Consider the following 19,226-nt stretch of genomic DNA (forward strand, 5'->3'; position numbering starts at 1 on the left):
AATCAACCAAAAGGCCTTTGGAGTATGTGTTGACCAAATAGAAATAACTGATGCATGTGAGCCAGGCAGCCTTACCGCTGCTGAAGGAACGAGTCCAGTTTCATAGCAACAAATTCTGAATAAAAATACCAATCCTGTAGATGAAATGAACTTCAAATAGGTTCAAATCAGCAGTTAGAGCTTACTGTTATTTTTACTCCAGTTCCACTATGAAAGGCTGGAAAGCATCTTTACATTTACTGCTGCATAATGGTGCTTTTATATAGCTTGCCAATGATAAATATGATGCATAGCTTGATGTGTGTTCCCAGCTCTCTGTGTAAGAGAGAGAATAGATTGGGATCTTAAAAGGAAAGGTAAAGGAAGATCTCTGAGAGTTTGCAAGTTTGTTTGGCCCTGAACTGGTGCAAGATTTCTTATTTTACCAGATAAATATGCCATTTGCTCCTTCTCTTTGAGCTTTATAGCATTTGCTTTTTGTCAAGGTGAGTTAGGCTGTTCTGTGGGGCTGTTTTTGTCCTTGACTCAGGCCAGGGGGAAAGTAAGCTATTATATTTAATATGTTCTGTGCCTCAGTTCTGATAATGGTAATAATAACGAGGCACAGTGTGTCTCTGGGTATTTGCGGCTGTATGTAGGATACCTTTCTACTGGAGCAATGCTTGTTTGTTTGCCCTTTTGGTTTTTTGGTCCGGCATTAACACACAAACCAAGACGGCTTCCTTTCAGTTCCTTTATTACAAATACTACCTCTCTCTGCTCTTTCTGGTTTTACTCCTTTCTGAATTGTTCTCTGTGTCTGTGACCTTTAGGACATCTGATATATTTCTCTTTCATTCTCCATCAGATGCAAGCACCGCTCCAATGATAACATTCTTTCTCTTACCTCCTGTTTGCCCCCACACTCCCTCCTCCTCCTCCAATATGGCTAATGTAGATGGCATTAATAATACATGTCACAGTAAAATCTGCTCTTTTATGTCCCTCCATTGCTGACTTGCCAAAGTCAGACTGGACTTAAATTAAGAGTTTATTCTTGTTAACTGTAATTTGATTGTCTTTAGCAGCCACTGGGCATTCTGTATGTTACAAGGAGGGAGTTGGTTCTTGGGGACAGACTGTGAATTAATTATTATGTTGTGAATGGGGCACCACTCAATTTTAAGCATTTATTTATGTTTTTCTAAAGTGCTGGAAGTGGGGACGTGGAATTTGCGTTATCCAGGATTTAATCAGCATTCAGCTTGGGAAATAACACTGATTAGTGCTTCATCACTTTGATTTATTTCAGATGAAACAAACATGCAGTGCTGAGCTATTTTTTCACATTACCGATCATATATTATTATATTTAATGGGCTTTTATATGGTGGACTGACACAAAGTTGTGCATCATTGTGAAGTCGAGGGAAAAATATCCATGATTTTTCACTGTTCACAAAAAATATATAAAAAATATGGAAAATACCTGTTGACATCAATTGAGTCATGTTAAGAAAATCTCAATTGTATTACAGTGTGGCCTTTAGCTAGGCCCTTCTAATGTTTGAAAGCTTCTCCACACCTACCTCCCAAATCCATGTGATGTGTTCCTTGGTCCTAATAATGATGCAGTTTGTTCTCTAATCTTCTCTAACAAAACACTGAGCACGTCACATTACAGCTGTAATTATGCTAAGGTTAAATTACACACCAGCTAATTCTAATTACTAAGTAGTGGACTTCTGAAGGCTGTTGTTTGCAATTGATCAGATATATGCCTTTATTTAAGGGCATGTGTCTGTTAAGGTGGCTAAATGGAAACAAATGAAACACTTTTTGTTAAACATAAAAAAATATTATTTTCCTTCTGCTTCACAATTGAATTACATATTTGCATAAAATCCAAATAAAATACATTGAAATTTGTTGTAACTATGGATGCCCTGATGTAAAAATTTGGGTCCATGTTGACATTCAAGATTAAAACTGCTGTAATGGCCGACGACTGATTTTTAACCCTTTTGACACCTTGAAAGAAAACTACCACAGCGCTGACTTGTGAAGAACTTTTTCACAAACTTGCTTGTTTTAAAGAAAGCGGGTTTAGGATTTTTCTGACTCTCCCATCATACTTCTGCTCCATCAGGATAAGACATATTTAAACGCCTAACTTTGAGTGGCCTCCACCAGTGCTCTTGTATTGGTTACATTGATGTCTGATGGTTGTCTGTGTGACTCTGTGAATGCCACATATGTGATTTTGTCATCCAAGGCCCTGCTAAACACAGCAGAGGCCACAATGTTCTCTAACAGTTGTTTGTCCTCCCTCCTCCTCCTCCTCTGAAATGGACCCGTTTGCAGACGGAGGTAACTCCACGAGGGCTCAGTGTGGCCCCACATCCTTCCACCCACCGCACCCTGCCGTCTCTCCTCCACTAGGCATGCTCTGTCCTTCTGTGTGGTGGAGCGCCCCACTTCTGTCTTTCAAGTCTTTCTCTGAGTGTGTGCATGTTAATAAAGAACTTTCATGCAATGCTGTTAATATACACACACACACACGCTGACTGGTAAATATCAGGTCAGCTGAGCATCTCTGTGTGTAGGGTCTTACATTAACATGTTTTCTGTTTGAGTCGGGTTTCAGAGATGGTTAATTAAAACTGTGTGTTTGTGCTACAGTCTCTCATGATGTTTCCCCCTGTTTTTTATGTCACCTTCACACTGTGAGTAACGCCTCTGGTGGATAATGTGTCTCCAGCCCGACCTGACCACTCACTAATTGTTTTTCGATGTCATACTCACCCATCTGAATGGCTTCAAATGTATGCAGCAGTTGCATGACTCCTGTCATAATCCGTCTGGATGTAATTAACCCTTATGTGCATTGTGACTTTTTATTTATTTATTTATGTGCGTGGGGAAAAAATAACAATGCTTATCTGTCCATTGCGTACTGTACATGCTATCTGTTTCAACTCTGAAACACACCATTGCTTCAGAATTTGCAAAGATTGTGCTGTTTGTAACTTTGTTCCCCCCTTTTTTTCCTGTCCTGACCTGGATGAGCAGAAAATTGCCCAGGAGAGAGAGAAGTTTGCAGATGAGGACAGCATATTTTACACATTAGGAGAATGTGGTCTTATCTCCTTTTCTGACTACATTTTCCTCACTACAGTGCTGTCCAGTAAGTATTTTGCTAATCTGTTCACTTTGTCTGTGGGTGACAAGTTCACAGAGGCTTTCAAAAGTATTCGCCAAATGCCATCATTCCACATTTTGCTATATTCCAACCAGATTTTCATGTACTTTATAAGAATTTGTGCATAAATTAGGTAACAAATAATTCTACAAGTGGAAAAGTGTGACAGAGTTTTTCAGTCCTTTGTACTCTGATATTCCTACGAAGATTGTGTCTGCCTGAAATGAAAATAGAGTTTTTCACTCTGTTTGTTGTTTATACATTCATTCTACACTTTTCAGATTTTAAGTTATTGCATGCACGGGAATTGATTACACTGGAGTTTATTTAGGGGTATCAAAGAAAAAGGGGTCTTAAAACAAAAAGCATGCCACAATTCAGATTCCTCTTTACAAAAGAAGAGTGTAAATCATCTCCTACTTCACAATCATGCCCTAATAAAATGTTGCTCAGGCATAAAATCCCAAATACATTCATTGATGTTTCTGGTTGCAATGGAGCAAAATGTGAAAAGGTTAAAAGGGTGTCAATACTTTTGCAAGACCTGCGTCGTTTCTGCTTCTATAATGCGGCAGAAGAGACTCATTATGAAAGCTGACCTTTTCCAGTAAGATGATGTTAGTTTGGTCAGCTCTGTTTGTGTATCCTCTGTCAGTTTTCCTGTGTGTTCAGCTGGACAGTTTCTTTAAAATTAGCAGCTGAAGCAAACAAAAGCTGAAGTTGCATGATAATGTTTCTGCTCTGGGTATTTCAGCTAATAGTATTAAAAATTTGACATCCATCCCTCCTCTTGAAGGTTGTTAAATTTACATTTTTAGTTTAGCTAGTTCATTTATTATAATCTGTTTGTATGAAGAACGTCTCAGGCTGAGTCATTTTTAAGGAGAAATGTGGGGAACTAGACAGGTTGCAATCCATTTTATATTTAAAAGTAAACCTATGATGGATGCTTTTTGCAAAAAATTATTCCATCTTAGTCATTCATATTAAATAAATTAAATCTGTCCTTTAAATCTACAGACTTAAATTACATTCAGCTGTTTTATATCTGTAGGATTTTTGTGCAAAGCAGCCTTTGTCTGCTAAAGGTCAGATTATAAGCCACCTTTGGGGCGTCTGCTTAGGAATCAAATGCATCTAGAGTCCCACAGGATCCCTGTTAAGATGCTGAAATCGTTTACCTGGGTGTTCATCTGGGGCTTATGCACCATAATTCAAACCAATCATCATCCTGGCAGCTGCAGGTTCATTTTACATGTGGGAATTGGTGACCTGAGAGCCTGTGATGCTGCAGCAACAGCAGTAATTTTAGGAAATTAAAACATTAACTGTTTAGAGGATTTGATTTGAGCATTAAGCCAGTACGTTTTCTTGAATATGTTTTCTGTCGTATAACACAATATGTCTGTAAGGAGCAAACATTTTTCTCAGCGTTGTATATTGCAGCAGCACCACTACCGGCAGACAGAGAGGTTAATTGGGCCGTTTTTGTTTGGTGCTTAGAGGAATGTTTATTGTCTGTATGTTTGACCCAAAGCCCATCCCCTGTGGTGTGATCAAACGAGCTGCTCCGTAGTAAATATGTCATTACTTTTTGCTGCTCCTCTCTTCATATTGTGCTGCGCTGATTTAAGAGCGTATCTCTTTATGTGTCTTCATGCTCCGCCATGTCCAGCTCCCCAGAGGAACTTTGAGATTGCTTTCAAGATGTTTGACCTGAATGGCGATGGAGAAGTGGACCTGGAGGAGTTTGAACAGGTCAGACTGTTAACAGCAGAAGAAATTGGGAAACGTTCGAATACTCAGCAAAAATTGTCAAATTTGAACTGTAAAACACTGACATGGAATAGAGTTGGGACTGATCTCCAGTAAAATTAAGTTAGACAAATAAATAAATAAATTAGAGGAATTATGTGCTATAAGTCAGTGTCTGTATCCAGATTTCTGCAAAAACAGCATTCAAGATATTTTTACAAGGGATACAAAGAAATATTTACTAATTTAACAGCAACAAGATGGAAACAAATATTGGTTGTTAATATCGGCTTAGTTTTAGTTATCGGCCCAATACCGATATGTTGAAAAATTACAATATCTGATGGATATCAAAGTTAGTTCAGATATATCATGCATCCCTAATTTTTAATATTCATCCTGCTCTAAGCATTCATTAATGTTTTACATTAGAAGAAGAGTTGATGTCATGTTGTGTGTTTTGAACAGTACTTAGCATCTTAGGCTAGCACAGTTAAAGAAGCTACTGAAACAGTGTTGTCTGCTTCTGATTTTTTAGACGGTATAGATTCTTAACACTAAAGGATTTAAAACATAAATACACCAACTCCTACCCCCAACTGATTCCTCAGTGCGTCGCCAGTCTAGTATCTTGTGACATCTTTCGTGTTCAGGTCCAGAGCATCATTCGATCCCAGACCAGCATGGGCATGCGGCACCGTGACCGCTCCACCACAGGAAACACTCTGAAAACGGCCGGCTGCAGCTCTGCTCTCACCACTTATTTCTTTGGAGAGGACCTCAAGGGAAAACTCACTATTGGCAGCTTTCTGGAGTTTCAGAGGAAACTGCAACACGATGTGCTCAAACTAGAGGTAATAAAAAAGGAAATTAAAGGCATAGCTTTTATGTATCAATAAAATTTGCTCCAGGTTGATCTTTTTTTATCAGTAACAGCACACCGGCTCCTGGTAGACACTGACAGTGATGTATAACTGTGATATTTCTGTTGAGCACATCCAGTAAGAATTACTCACCAAAAGTTTTTGTACCTGGGCTGCACAGTGGCGCAGTTGGTAGACCTGTTGCCTTGCAGCAAGAAGGTTCTGGGTTCGATTCCCGGCCTGGGGTCTTTCTGCATGGAGTTTACATGTTCTCCCTGTGCATGCGTGGGTTCTCTCTGGGTTCTCCGGCTTCCTCCCACAGTCCAAAAACATGACTGTCAGGTTAATTGGTCTCTCTAAATTCTCCCTAGGTGTGTGAGTGTGTGTGTGAGTGGTTGTGTGTCCTGTATGTCTCTATTGCCCTGCGACAGACTGGCGACCTGTTCATGGTGAACCCCGCCTCTCGCCCAGAACGTAGCTGGAGATAGGCAGCAGCAACCCTCCCGACCCCATTAGGGACGAAGGGTGTTCAGAAAATGGATGGATGGATGGATGAAGTTTTTGTACCTGTTGGGGATCTTACATTTTTTTCTCTGAAAAGTTTACACATTCAGCTGATCTAGTGCATTTTTTTTTACATTTGCCCATCTGCATCCCAACAAGAACTAGAAATTAAAGTTTCAAACACCAATAACTAAAACCTTTAGTTGTCAGCTGTATATAGGAAGATGGATTTCAGTTTTTAGCACCTTATCAATCCCAAGCTGGAATCTCGATCTGGGGTCTGCAAAAAATTTTTTTGCCCTTTCACAACCCTTCAATTTTTTGAAGGGTTGTGAAAGTTTTGCAGCTCTAAACAAAGTTTAGTTCAGAGGAATTAGGAAAATTACAATTTGGATTGTAAATGTTTCAGGCCCCTGATATAGATATATGTGTGATATGATATATGATATATGTGTCCTGCAAATCACATTAGTTCTCGCAGCTAGCTGCGTTCTTCATCGACGCACGAGCCGAGTGATCCACCGCTAAGAGTTGTCTGTTTGAGTTTTGGGTTTGACAAGTTCAGAGAACTTAATAGAAGAAAATGAAAGTTTGGGAATATCCAGAACTAAATCGGACTAATTTCAAGAACTGCTGCAACAAAGAGGTGCCAAATATTACCGCGTTAAGATCTGGCATTCTGACAGGCTCCTATGAAAGAAGAACGAATGCTGAGATTGAATCAGAGGGTTCAACAAAGGTTTTAATGTTTAAGCAGCAAAACACCAAAGAAAACCAGTGTCTTTTCCTAGCAGAAATGTAGTTAGAGCAATAACAGGCAATCAGTGTTGGCCATGCAGGCATGCTGTCAACATTTCAAGCGCCCAGGCTGATGAACAAATAGCGAGTAAAATTACAAACACGAGACTGACGTGTTTCCAATAGATTCAGACATAGTTTTCTCAGCCCTGGTAGACTGGTTTTGTTTGGGGATTAAATTAATTGGCTGGCTTCAGTATTCAAAAGCTTTCAGTCCATGTCAGGTTTTCTGTTGACTGGCAGTTTCCCAAAACTTCAAGGTAATAAGAGACGAGGAAGAGGAAAACAATCGATGTGACATTTTCTGTACACAATGTCATAGTGCTGAAATGATCTGTGGGATTAATCGAGATAAATCAATTATTGAAATAATGATAGTTTTAGCTTCACCTGCATATTTCTTTGCAGACAAAAAGGAAAATCTTCTTTTGAAACTTGCTTTTTTTAAGCTTGTATTTCATTAGCATATTTAATTGAATCAAATTTCTTAATTTCTTGGTTTATTGCAGTCATTTTTATCAAAACAAGACTCTCTTGTAAATTAGACAATTTGTATAAAAAAGGTCACATAAAAATATTCACTGGAAGGACAGTATTATCTGAATTATTATTATTATTATTATTTTTTTTTTTTTTTGCATTTTTAATGTATTTCTAATATTGTACAAAAAAGGATAAGATGAAAAATCAGTAGAATGTGTCAGCTTGTTTGATTAATAATTGATAAAATAATCATTATTTGCAACCCTAACATACTGACCTGATTGTTTTACTAAATAAACTAAAATCACAGAAGGACAACATTTTATCTATAGAGGTAGTCTACCGGGATGCTTTTAATAATGACCAGGTTTCTGGTCTCTTTCTCTTTAAGGAATCTTTTCTGGCTGCATGAACAACAGCAGCTTAATAATGCTAGAAGTGCAGCAAATTTCCAGAGGTCATCACATCCAGAGGGAAACATGTGAGAGAGCATTTATGCTGTCAAACAACATCAAATCTCGTTCGGCTCCACCAAAACCCAATGTTGTTAAGTCATCCAGTGAAACATGGTTAGCATAAAGCACATTCAGCTTTAATGTCTCTAAACAAGATTCAACTTGAAGCCTGACTCCAGTATTTATTGTTCCCCGTCCTCCCCCACGCTATCCTGCTCATAGTAATCTGTCAGTCCCTCTGGGGAACGCTCATTTCCTATCTGTCTGTCTCCACAGTTTGAGAGGAACGACCCGGTGGACGGCAGGATCACGGAGAGGCAGTTTGGAGGGATGCTGCTGGCGTACAGTGGCGTCCAGTCACGGAAACTCAAGCAGATGCAAAAGGGCTTGAAGAAGATGTTTAAGGATGCGCAGGTGGAGCAGTCTTTTTGTTTATCTGCAGTCAGAGATAATCAGGTTTATTGTACTTTATTGTGCATGAATCTCATTTCACCAAATCCGTGAACTGAAAACTGCCACACAACATCAACGTCACCATCCACATTAAAGCAAGCTTCACATCGCCATGGTTAGGAAAAACGAAGTCCCTGCTTCAAAAGGAATACCTTCAAGCTTCACTCTAATAATCAGCTACCCACATTTAGACAAGACAAATTAGTTCACAGAAAAAAACAATTAAAAGTCAAGACGCAAACTAAATCTGAGACTGTGTGTATTATTGTGGCCCAGGCATTAGAGAAAACCAACTATAAATTAAAACTCAAGTTTCTCCTTGAATTTTTCACCCAACGAGGCAGTTCAGATGCGTTGTCAACCAAAATTGATGATGCATGTCTGCAAATGTCTCACCTCAACTCTCCTGGATTTAACAATATTAGACAAACATGAAAGAAACGTTTAGAATCTTCTGGTCAGCTGTGTTTGTGAACGGCAAGGTAAAAAGTAAGAAATGATAACATTTTCTACTCCAGTCATCATCCACCTGGTCAACACTGTTTAGCTTTGATCAGAGAAAGAGCTGTCATTGCGTAGAAAAAGCCAACATTTCATCCATCTTTGAGCTTCTCTGGGATCTCAGTCTCCACAGACTCCAACCGTTTCAGACTTTGTTCGGCTTCTTTAATATTTCTCTTTCAGTCGCTTTCTTTTAGTTTGATTTAAGTTGATGCTCCAGAAAGGAGGCTGTAACTTTTTTCGCTGGCGCCAACTTTCTTTCACCGCTCCCAACTTTCTTTCACCGCTCCCAGACACATTGCTTTAGGCACTAAAAGCAGGAAAGAAAATGAAAATTAAAACAAATTTGTGTCTTCTGTTTTGTATTGGCTTTCGTACTAGCTCCTATGTAGGCTAATGAGCTCATCAGTCATCTTAATCCGGAAAGTGTTGCACTTTCAGGATGTAAAACAAAAGTGTGATGTTTGCCAGGTTTAGAAGCTAAACCTGGCAAACATCACGGTGAAATATTGAAAACCACATGCCAGAGAGAGGCAGGATGAGGCATGTCTGATGGAGAAGTACTGAAATTATCTTAGAAAAGGGAACAAAAACAAAGCAGTGTTCTGTATTTTTAGTCTGTCTGAACAAAAGCTGCAAGATAAAATCTTTTTATTTCAAAGAAAACAACCAAAACAGAGTACAATTTACCCTTCAGGGAGTGGCTGTCAAACTTTGGGTCACCATTTCAAATAGTTTTTTTAAGGTTCTGAGCCAAAACCTTTGAATGTCTGCTGGAAAGCTGGACATGTGAAAATATTTCATTATTGAATCCAAACAAACATCTAAAACCGCAACATGAAAACTAAAATATAGCTGGGATGTAGGGCTGAAACGAGTAATTAGATTAATCCTAATGAATTGATTATTGAAACGATCGTCAACTAATTTTGTAATCATTTAATTGTTACCTGGAGTATACAGATTTAAAAAGGCAATTTGAGGAAAGAACAACAGAGTCAGTACAGTAATTAAGCCAAAACTGTACGAAAAAATATACATTTATTATTAAGATAAATAAAGTTAATCCAAAACAAATAATCAACAAATTTGCCCTAAATGTTATTGATGAAGAGCTGTTGCCTTGCAGTAAGGAGGTCCTGGGTTTGATTCCCGGCCCGGGGATCTTTCTGCATGGAGTTTGCATGTTCTCCCTGTGCATGCGTGGGTTCTCTCCGGGTTCTCCGGCTTCCTCCCACAGTCCAAAAACATGACTGTCAGGTTAATTGGTCTCTCTAAATTCTCCCTAGGTGTGAGTGTGTGTGTGTGAACGGTTGTGTGTCCTGTATGTCTCTGTGTTGCCCAGAGAAATTCAGCCATAAACAGAGCAGTCCTCCAACTCATGAAAAAGATGAATCCTTGCTTTGTCTCCCTCTAAGGAATTAAAGATTGCACAGCAACTGTCTCTGTTCTCCTCTTTCATCACTTAGCCTCTCTCATTCTGCTGTTTGGCGTTCAGATTTCCACTAACCCATGAAGTAAACAAAAAAATAATGAAAACCAGAATATGTTGCCGAAAAGCAGCTGCTTGCTTTTCTTTGCAAATGAACTCCAGAGCAGCAGCTGTCTGGTGGTGATTCTGGGGGTTTGTGTTTGTATGCACGTGTGTTTAACACCGTCTGTTCTCCTGTCCGTTCGCCGCGCGCTGATCATCCATGTGTGTCTAAAGCTTCTGCCCGCTTCCTCTTGTCACTTGTGTCACACCGCAGAGCTGCTCTCTGTTACAGTTGCAATAGTATTGTGACAGCTAGTGGCAGGTTTTCTTGCTTTTTGGCCAGACTAAACTTTTTCCTTCCCTGTTTTTTTCTTCTTTTTTTTCTACACAGGGAATCACTTTTGAGGAGGTGGAGAATTTCTTTACCTTTCTAAAGAACGTGAACGATGTGGACACAGCACTTAGTTTCTACCACATGGCTGGAGCTTCAATAGATAAAGGTACGCCCCCCTCGCTTTAACTGATCCATTTGTTACGACTATTACCCGCTGAGATGTTAGAACCCTGCAAACCAAATCTACTCTCAGCTTGGCTTCATTCCCACCCCTCACTCTATCCATCTGCTTATCTACCACTTCTCTCTTTAAGACTGTGGCTGTGAGCACATTTAAATCCAGGACCTGCTTATGCACACATGACAGATGACTTCCTGCAGTACAGGCTACTGATTCCAACCCTCACATGGCGGCATCCTCATGGGTCGTTGCACAGTGGAGGGGGTCAATGCTGAGGCATAAATATGTGATCTCCCTCAGAAAATACCAGGAGTACTCCTGCTAAGGATGTTTAAAAATGTTAAATAAATTAATCTCTTGTTGCGTTTATTAATCTCACGCATAAAAAATAGGTTTATATACTTCAATCAAGGGCACATTTATTTAGTGCAGGGTTTACACCACATTACCACAGTCCGTTTAAAATAGATGTAACTGAAGCCTTTTTAATTAGCATTCTTTGATCACGAATTAAATGTTTCTAGAAAGTTTCATCAACTTAAAAAAACAATGACTTCTTGTTTGTCTACGGTCTAAACATGACCCGACACAGATGCCCCAACTTGGAAAAAGACACAGTTTCATACGACGGCATGGCAGCAGAGCAGAAAGAGAAAGAGGAAGTTCAAATCTCATTTTTTCCATCTATCATATGGGAAAAGTTCAAATCCACGACTTAGTGTTTATACGCGGCTTTCTAACCGTGTGATCAAAGATTTAAAGAGGATCGGCAAAAGGAAGTCAGTTGTTAGCAGTACTTGCCAATGCATTAGCAGTACTTGCTAACAACTGACGGTTTCATCCAGGACATGGAACTGAAGAATATCTTCTCTGCTGCATTGAAATTGAGATGTTAGGTTGTCAGCAACAGTCCTCAGACAGAGGCTTCTTCACATTTGTTGCAAGACTGACTGCTAGGGGAGGTCCTTCCTGCCCACAGCATCACCTTCCACAGTGACTCTGAAGATACTTGGATGATACGAGTTACAACACCATTTAATTTCTTTTTGGGATAAAGTATTTTTTTAATTGAAGCCTTTATTTTGCAGCAACAGAATTAAGAGAAGAAGCCATGACAAAGCAGCTTTTAAATGAGTAGCAGCACAGGAAAGACAGAGAGGAGGAGACTTCCCCAAAAATGTACTTGTTACACCCACGTCAGGTTTTTTTAATCATACACATTTCTCTTGGGTTCACTACTCACTTTGCTTTAACTGGAGACCTTTAGAAAATGCACTGCATCATGAACCTCAATGAAAAAACATAAAAACCTGTGACCTCTGCTAGAAAACCAGGAATGGGTCATCAGTTGCTCTTTCCGCTGGATAATGATCCAAAACATATGTCCATATTTACATGGATGGTTCACCGGACACAAAGCTAACCTTTCTCAGTCCTCAGATATAAATCCTGTTAAACTCATGAAGAGAGGAGAGAAGCAGAAAGGATTGGTGAGGAATCATCCCTCTCTCTGTTTGCTCTACCTTGGGAAATCTTCAAGGAGAAGTGCTGCCCTGCTGGCGTTAGGGTGCAAATATTTATAGCACCAGTAATTTTATTAAACCGTTATTTTTCAAATAACGGTATTTGTGGATGCTGAAAGATTTTTCTTCATCTTTAGCAGAGATTCTCATCACTGATTAGGTTATTTGAATTTCTTAACTTTTTTTATTATTACATGCTAATAAGAACAGTTTGACATCAACACCTGAGGATCTGCAGCTTTCTAATATGGAAACTGTTTGATGATTTATTGTCTCCTACGTTTATTGTCAGGAGACAATAAATAAACCTCCTTATGTTTTCTGTCTGCACATCTACTCACTGATGAAGCAGCAACAGCTGCGTTAACGTGGTGAGGAGTCTAAGCCGATGTGCCACAGTTGGGATTCACATTGTCTCACCAACGTCTGTCTGAAACCATCAACCTGCTGCCAGGCATGAGTCTGCAACTTATCTTCTCCCCTCTGTTGTCCATTCTAAAACCGACTCCCTGCTGTTCCCGCCTACAGGAGCTCTCAGATCGTTTGCTGCTTTTCTATATCTGTTTTTTTTTTTCCTGTTTCTTCTTTTTGCTTTCATCTCTCTAATCTCACTCTCAAATCCAACAATTTCACACCCTTTCCCTGCTCGCTCTCTCCTATGTGGGCGTTAAGTGAGGAACTGCACAATGGCTCTCTGAAAGGTACAAAAGAAGGCCACTAATGGGCTTCTTGGTGGGATTTGTCTCAGGTTTATATTTCACCATTTGCTTTGACTTTTTTTCCATTATGATGGACCTTTTTCATAATTTTATTTCACTAATTACATTGGCTTGCAGAAATATTAATTTTATGTGACAGACTCACACAAGCTAGTGCGTCATTGTAATGTGGAAGGAAGATTACAATTTATTGTATCCTTCCTTTTCCAGGTACAATGTCATTTGTAATTCATTCCTCCATTCTACATTTGACTTTAGGCTTTTACTAGGCCACAGAGTATAATTTGTGTAAGCACTCCTTTCTGAGCTTCCCTGTGATTTCTGAAGAAAAGCATTCCCAAAGCATAATGCTGCTACCTGACAGTAATAACTAGCTTAAGCAGATACAACAGAACAAGACAATTTTTTTATGCAATTAGACGATTAGTCATCATAATAATTGATAGATTATTCGAGTAATAGTCCTAGTGCCACCACAGCTGGCCTCTTTATAATAATCAGGCAACATAAAAAGGCAATAGGTTGAAAATGATAATATTTAGAAGTATTAAAGTGAAGGGGTACTTTTATTTGTAGAAAATATTGAAAATTATGCATATTTTTTTGCTCTTTTTTTATTAATCGCATAATTTTCCAACATAATTAAAACTACTTTTACAGGGGACCACATGCCGGTTTCTCATTAGCTTCTAATCCCAAACACCTTTATCTCCTCAGCCTCCATCTTTCTTTTCTCCCGATACTCCCCATTCTCAGCCTCTCTCCTGTCTCTCTGCTGAATGGAAAAACCTGCCTAGTATTGATCCACTGCAGTTTGACATGTGTACACAATGCTCTCTGTGTGAGCTCGCTCAGACCTTTGTTACTGTGAAATCTCTCCCCCTCTCAGTTACCATGAAGCAGGTGGCCCGCACCGTTGCCAAGGTGGAGCTGTCGGATCACGTGTGCGACGTCGTGTTTGCTCTCTTCGACTGCGACGGTAAGTACACGACAGTCTCATTATTGTATCCCTCCACTGGAGATAATTAAACACAGCATATAGTCCCTCTAGATATGAAGAAACTGAAGTCATCGGAGCATTTCACATTTCAGTCACATTACAGTGTTAGCATATTTTAACGGGTAGCAGGTATCCAAATCAACCTTGTGTAGAAAATTAACTGAATTAACTCTGAATAATATTGGTTCAATGTCACGAGCCACACCCTTTATTATGACCAGACCTGTGGATTCAACAATTATATCCATTTTCACATCATGGAGTAGGCCAAAAGATCTCAAAAAGCCACACCTCATACATCAGTCTGAAGAAATTAACAGATGAGAAACGCAGTAATTGACATCTTTCAGTCTGGAAATGGGACTCCAGTGGAAGCCTTTATCCACAGAGAAAACATGGAAAAGCAATGAACCTTCCCAGGAGTTGCAATCTAACAAAATTTCTCCAACAATATCTCCAGCTCTGCAGGGTCTCACTTCCCTCAGTCAAGTTCACTTTTCATGGTTTAACCATAAGAAAGATACTGAAGCAAAACGGCCTCCATGACACTTCCCAGGTAGAATCCAGATCTGACCCAAAAGAACACAATGACCCATCTCTCATTCCCAAACGTCTAAAAAATATTCTTCTGGTCTCTACTGGAGAACAGTATTCCCTCAGTATGATGGGCCTACCACCATGTTTCACTATAGGGCTGCAGTTTTCTGGATGTTATTTTTACATTTATCATTTTGCAATTATTCACGACTTTGTGATAAAATTTGAAAAGAATACGTTGCAGTTTGACAAAATGTTGTGCTGTTCAAAGGGTGTGGATATTTTCCGTGTTGTATCGCCTCTAGAGTTGAGAAAATTGGAAGTCCTCTCCCCCTCCTCTTACTTCCCCTTCCTTCATTATTTCATCACCTCCCTCCCCCTGTCCGTCTGCAACCTCTCCCTCCTCCAGGGAACGGGGAGCTTAGCAACAAGGAGTTCATCGCCATCATGAAGCAGCGGCTGATGCGTGGGTTGGAGAAACCCAAAGACATGGGCTTCACCCGACTGGTCCGCGCCATGTGGAAGTGCGCCCAGGACACCGCCTGGGACTTCGCCGCTCCGAAGACGTAATGGACACCATTTCAGAGGCGTTTTGTGTGGCGAGAGACAAAGACGCTCTTGTTCAGGAGAATCGACATTAACTCAGTATAGCTGCAGCTCTGAGGGCAATCATCAGTCATTACTGCATGCTGCTGTACTTCAAGCTATTAACCCACCATGACTGAACGGCTCCTGCTCTTGTGCCTTTCTGAGGCATTGCATTGTACTTATATTTTTCAGAATATTGCAAAGTTTCTGCTTATTTTTTTCCATATTCAATCTTTTTAATTATCTGACTTAAAAACACTAAAAGCAACTGTTTTGTTTTCTTTTTGATTGCAATTAAGAGTAAATGGGAAGTAAGTTTTGTTTTTACCCAGTTTTTTTGTTCAGGACTGACACCAACCGCTCAGTTTGTTTTGCACAAAGCGAATCAAGTCCCACAGCTTCTATCTTAATATTCCTCACCAGTTTGTCCAATAAAGAACATACTTCTTTTTCTCTAAAGATAAATCTTCAAAGAAAACCCTATTAAAGATTTTTTTTTTCATAATGTAAATGTGTCGTTCTTCTTTTCAGTCTGAATTTTAGGGAAAGCTCAGTAAAAGATTAACGGCACCAATATCAGGAATCATTCGTCACGCGTAATGGAGTGTACTATAACATGTTTATGTGAAATTTTGTGTTTTGAACACATCTGCCAACTCATACATTCAGAAACATAAAAGCGATGGATGTGTGTGTGGAAACGGTCAGCAGTTTTGTCTAATTGAAATGGAAAAGGATGGGCAGTCCTCGGCCTCTGCTGCCCATTAAAAGATTGTCCTGCAGCTTCCTCACACACACGCACCATCGGCCTGAAACAAACCGCTCTGCTCTCTCTCTTGCATGTTTTACCGCTGACAGGCGGTGGAAGTGGTGCTCAGGAGTGATTGCTAGGCAGGAGATTAGGTTCAAGAACCTCTCTTCATTATTCCTCTGCTGTTTGCTTCCAGGAGTTTACGTCTGGAATCCCAATCAAATTAAAATTAAAATGTTTCATTTCAAATTGTGTTCCCTTCATCACATTTATTCCCAAAAATCACTTTAGAGAAACTGTTTGATTTGATGTGCAAAAACTCCCAGAAATGGGTGCACACAGTCACATCTGAAGAGTGAATTTCAAGAAGCCATTCATGTAAACCCTAAACAAGGACGGTAGGTCAAGTGTCCCTGCTCACTGAAGCTGCATTTGGAGTCGGTGCCAGCCCAGCTCATTTGTGTAATTGCATCATGTTCATTCACATCAACAACCCCCTTATCTTTTCTCAGTGTGCACATTAATAATACCGTTTTTGAAATGCTAAGGGCTTTTTAATTTACAATGAGAAACGTGTGACTCCTCAGACCACCTGGTCTTCTCTTGAATTAATTAAAATGCCACAATAACTGTTATGTTACAACCACATTATTATAAGAAAATTGTTGAGCTTTTAGACCACTTGTATTCAGGCCCCGACCCTTTTCTCCTGAGCTGCACTCCAGTTACCTTGGAAGTCAGAGATTAACAGGTCGGATTTCAAAATGGCGACGCCCATGTTTGTTGTACCACTTACATCATTTTAAGTTTCCATAAGCAAATACCACTTTTAATTTGTTTAGAGTTGCTGGCGCTACATGTAACAAATATTTTGCATGTGTCTTGTAAAATATAATTCCACCACAGTTACTGTTGACGTCAGAAGCGGCCATATTGAAACTCAAAGTCGGCTTTTAAAGGTCGTAACTGGGGGTAGTAGACTTGAGTTTTTTCCACTGGGAATTCCAACTTCATAGGGCGTTTCAATTATTTTTTTCCGGCAGGGAAGTTGGCATTTCCTTGTTCCCAGTACAACTACACAACAGCAGTATACCCATAAATATCATCCAGTAGTACCAATTAGCCTGCCTTCAGATTCCACCTAATCGATAGAGTCCAGCTGTATTTAATTTGTATCCAGTTGTTTTGTGAACGGCAAATGGCATCATGATGTCATGAAGACATGATGCCATTTGGTATTAGGTATTAAAGTGTTTGAAATATTTAAGGCTGGGTTTGGTAAACAACATTCCAAGCCTAGAGCATCTCGAAAACTGTCACCTGAACATAGAAATTGAATACCAAGTAACTCTGGAGGCACTGCTGGCAGCCAAAGCTCATGTGGGAGAATGAGTACTTATTTCACTCTTCAGAACAGTGTTTGGTTGCTCTTCCAACCAACCTCTTTATAGACCCATGTAGGGTCACCATGGTATGCTGGCTTCATGTAGTAGTGATAATAATTATCTTAATAGTTTCTAAAAGTTATAGGAGAGCTTTAGTTTCACATTAAAGCAGGGTTAAGTTCTTGACCAGTCATTTAGTTTGATTCCATCAATACAAAACTTATTCTCTTAAATAACTGAGAACATTTTTCTGATAAAGCACAACATTTCACAACTACTCCTGTCTGAACTTGCCAAGATCTTACTTTTAACACTGAAATTTTCTCACTTATATGCCTTGTGTGGGCGATGAGTGACAGGATCTGCCAACATAATTATGGCTTTTCCACTGTGGTGCTGTAAAACACTCGGATGCACCCAAAATTAAACATCCTAGAGGGAGAGCCATTATGATAGCAGAGCCCCATCATCAGAAATGACATAAATAATGAGAAGATGAAGCTGATGAGAATAAACCTTTTTATATCTATACGTGGCTTAATGTGCAATCTAGTGTTAAATTTTCATTTAAGGTTGAAAGAAATGCAGCTAAGGTGCTAATATTCTGACTGATAGCACCTGTAAATGTCGTGGAGATCCAGTTAAATTATTTGTTTTACTAAAGTGAAATGCTAAAGGAGTACTGTCACATGTTGACAGGCTTGTTAGTGAAAGAGAAAGCAGACATTTTTGGTTTCTGGAACCAGAAACCCACTCAGAGCTTCTCCATGGCATCCAGTAACAGAGTTCATGCTGTACTCTGTTCCACATGTAAACAGAAACACAGAAGTGCTTTACTGCCACCTGGAGGCTCCTGATGGAAACAAACCCAAACGGTTCCATTAATGATCTAAAATTATTTTGTATTTCCTCCATAAAAACTTTTTTTTCTTTTAGAGTAAGACTATAGAATACACACATTTAATGTTCCCTGCATAACTATTATACTTTTTGAAGTGTTTCACATTTTGTTAGGTCACAGCCACAATTTTTCATGAAATTGTACATTATATAGGATATCAAAATGGAAGGAAACTTATAATTTGCATAAGGATATTTTGTTGCAGTAACAGCTGTAACTCTTCACTAGACAACTGGAGGCTGAAATATTTCCCACAGATTTTCAAATAAATATAGGTCTGGACTTTGACTAGGTCTTTGGGTTACACATGCTTTGATAAACCATTGTTGTAGTTCTAGTTGATTTAGTGATATTGTTCTGCTGGCAGGTGAACCTCCTCTGCATCTCAAGTCTTTTACAACCATTAAGCTTTTGTGCAGTAAATACTATTTAGTCCAATTCATCTTCTCTGTTCCTGATAAAGACAATAATTCACACAACATAATGCTGCCACCACCATGTTTTGCCATGTAGATGACAAGTTTAGTCATCTACATGACTAGTAGTGACTATGTACATTTCATGAGTAACTTTTTGAAAAATAAAGTTGAGTAGTTTTAATGCAGGGTATGTATTTTACTCATGCATTACTTTGAAGTAATGTTACTCTTCAGAAGAGCATTTGCTTTTTTCCATACCAAAGTCTATACAGAGACTCTTTCCTGGGCCTCTGTATAGACCCTGGAAAGATGTATTATTATTATTCTAATTTTATAATTGTTAAATCTGAAGAAAAAAAATTGAACTAAATGTACAATTTTCATTTTGATATCTGAAAAATAAAAAAATGTAAATAAAATT

At 39.2% G+C, this 19,226-nt stretch overlaps 1 protein-coding gene across 4 annotated transcripts in view; it reads left to right on the top strand.

Moving 5' to 3' along the window:
• The window catches only part of micu1 (mitochondrial calcium uptake 1), a 38,235-nt gene extending 22,375 nt beyond the window's left edge, over positions 1 to 15,860 (top strand). For 2 of the 4 annotated variants that reach the window (XM_044137217.1, XM_044137219.1), the window contains 8 exons: positions 2,344 to 2,349; positions 3,052 to 3,166; positions 4,857 to 4,939; positions 5,590 to 5,790; positions 8,316 to 8,453; positions 10,859 to 10,967; positions 14,114 to 14,203; positions 15,171 to 15,860. In XM_044137217.1, coding sequence (XP_043993152.1) covers positions 2,344 to 2,349; positions 3,052 to 3,166; positions 4,857 to 4,939; positions 5,590 to 5,790; positions 8,316 to 8,453; positions 10,859 to 10,967; positions 14,114 to 14,203; positions 15,171 to 15,331 — 903 coding nt within the window. In that variant the 3' untranslated portion in view covers positions 15,332 to 15,860. The remainder of the gene's footprint in view (positions 1 to 2,343; positions 2,350 to 3,051; positions 3,167 to 4,856; positions 4,940 to 5,589; positions 5,791 to 8,315; positions 8,454 to 10,858; positions 10,968 to 14,113; positions 14,204 to 15,170) is intronic. The other 2 variants (XM_044137220.1, XM_044137218.1) reach the window with 1 other exon arrangement.
• Positions 15,861 to 19,226: the final 3,366 nt, after the last annotated feature.

Source organism: Gambusia affinis, linkage group LG13 (assembly GCF_019740435.1).
Source record: "Gambusia affinis linkage group LG13, SWU_Gaff_1.0, whole genome shotgun sequence".
Taxonomy (NCBI): domain Eukaryota; kingdom Metazoa; phylum Chordata; class Actinopteri; order Cyprinodontiformes; family Poeciliidae; genus Gambusia; species Gambusia affinis.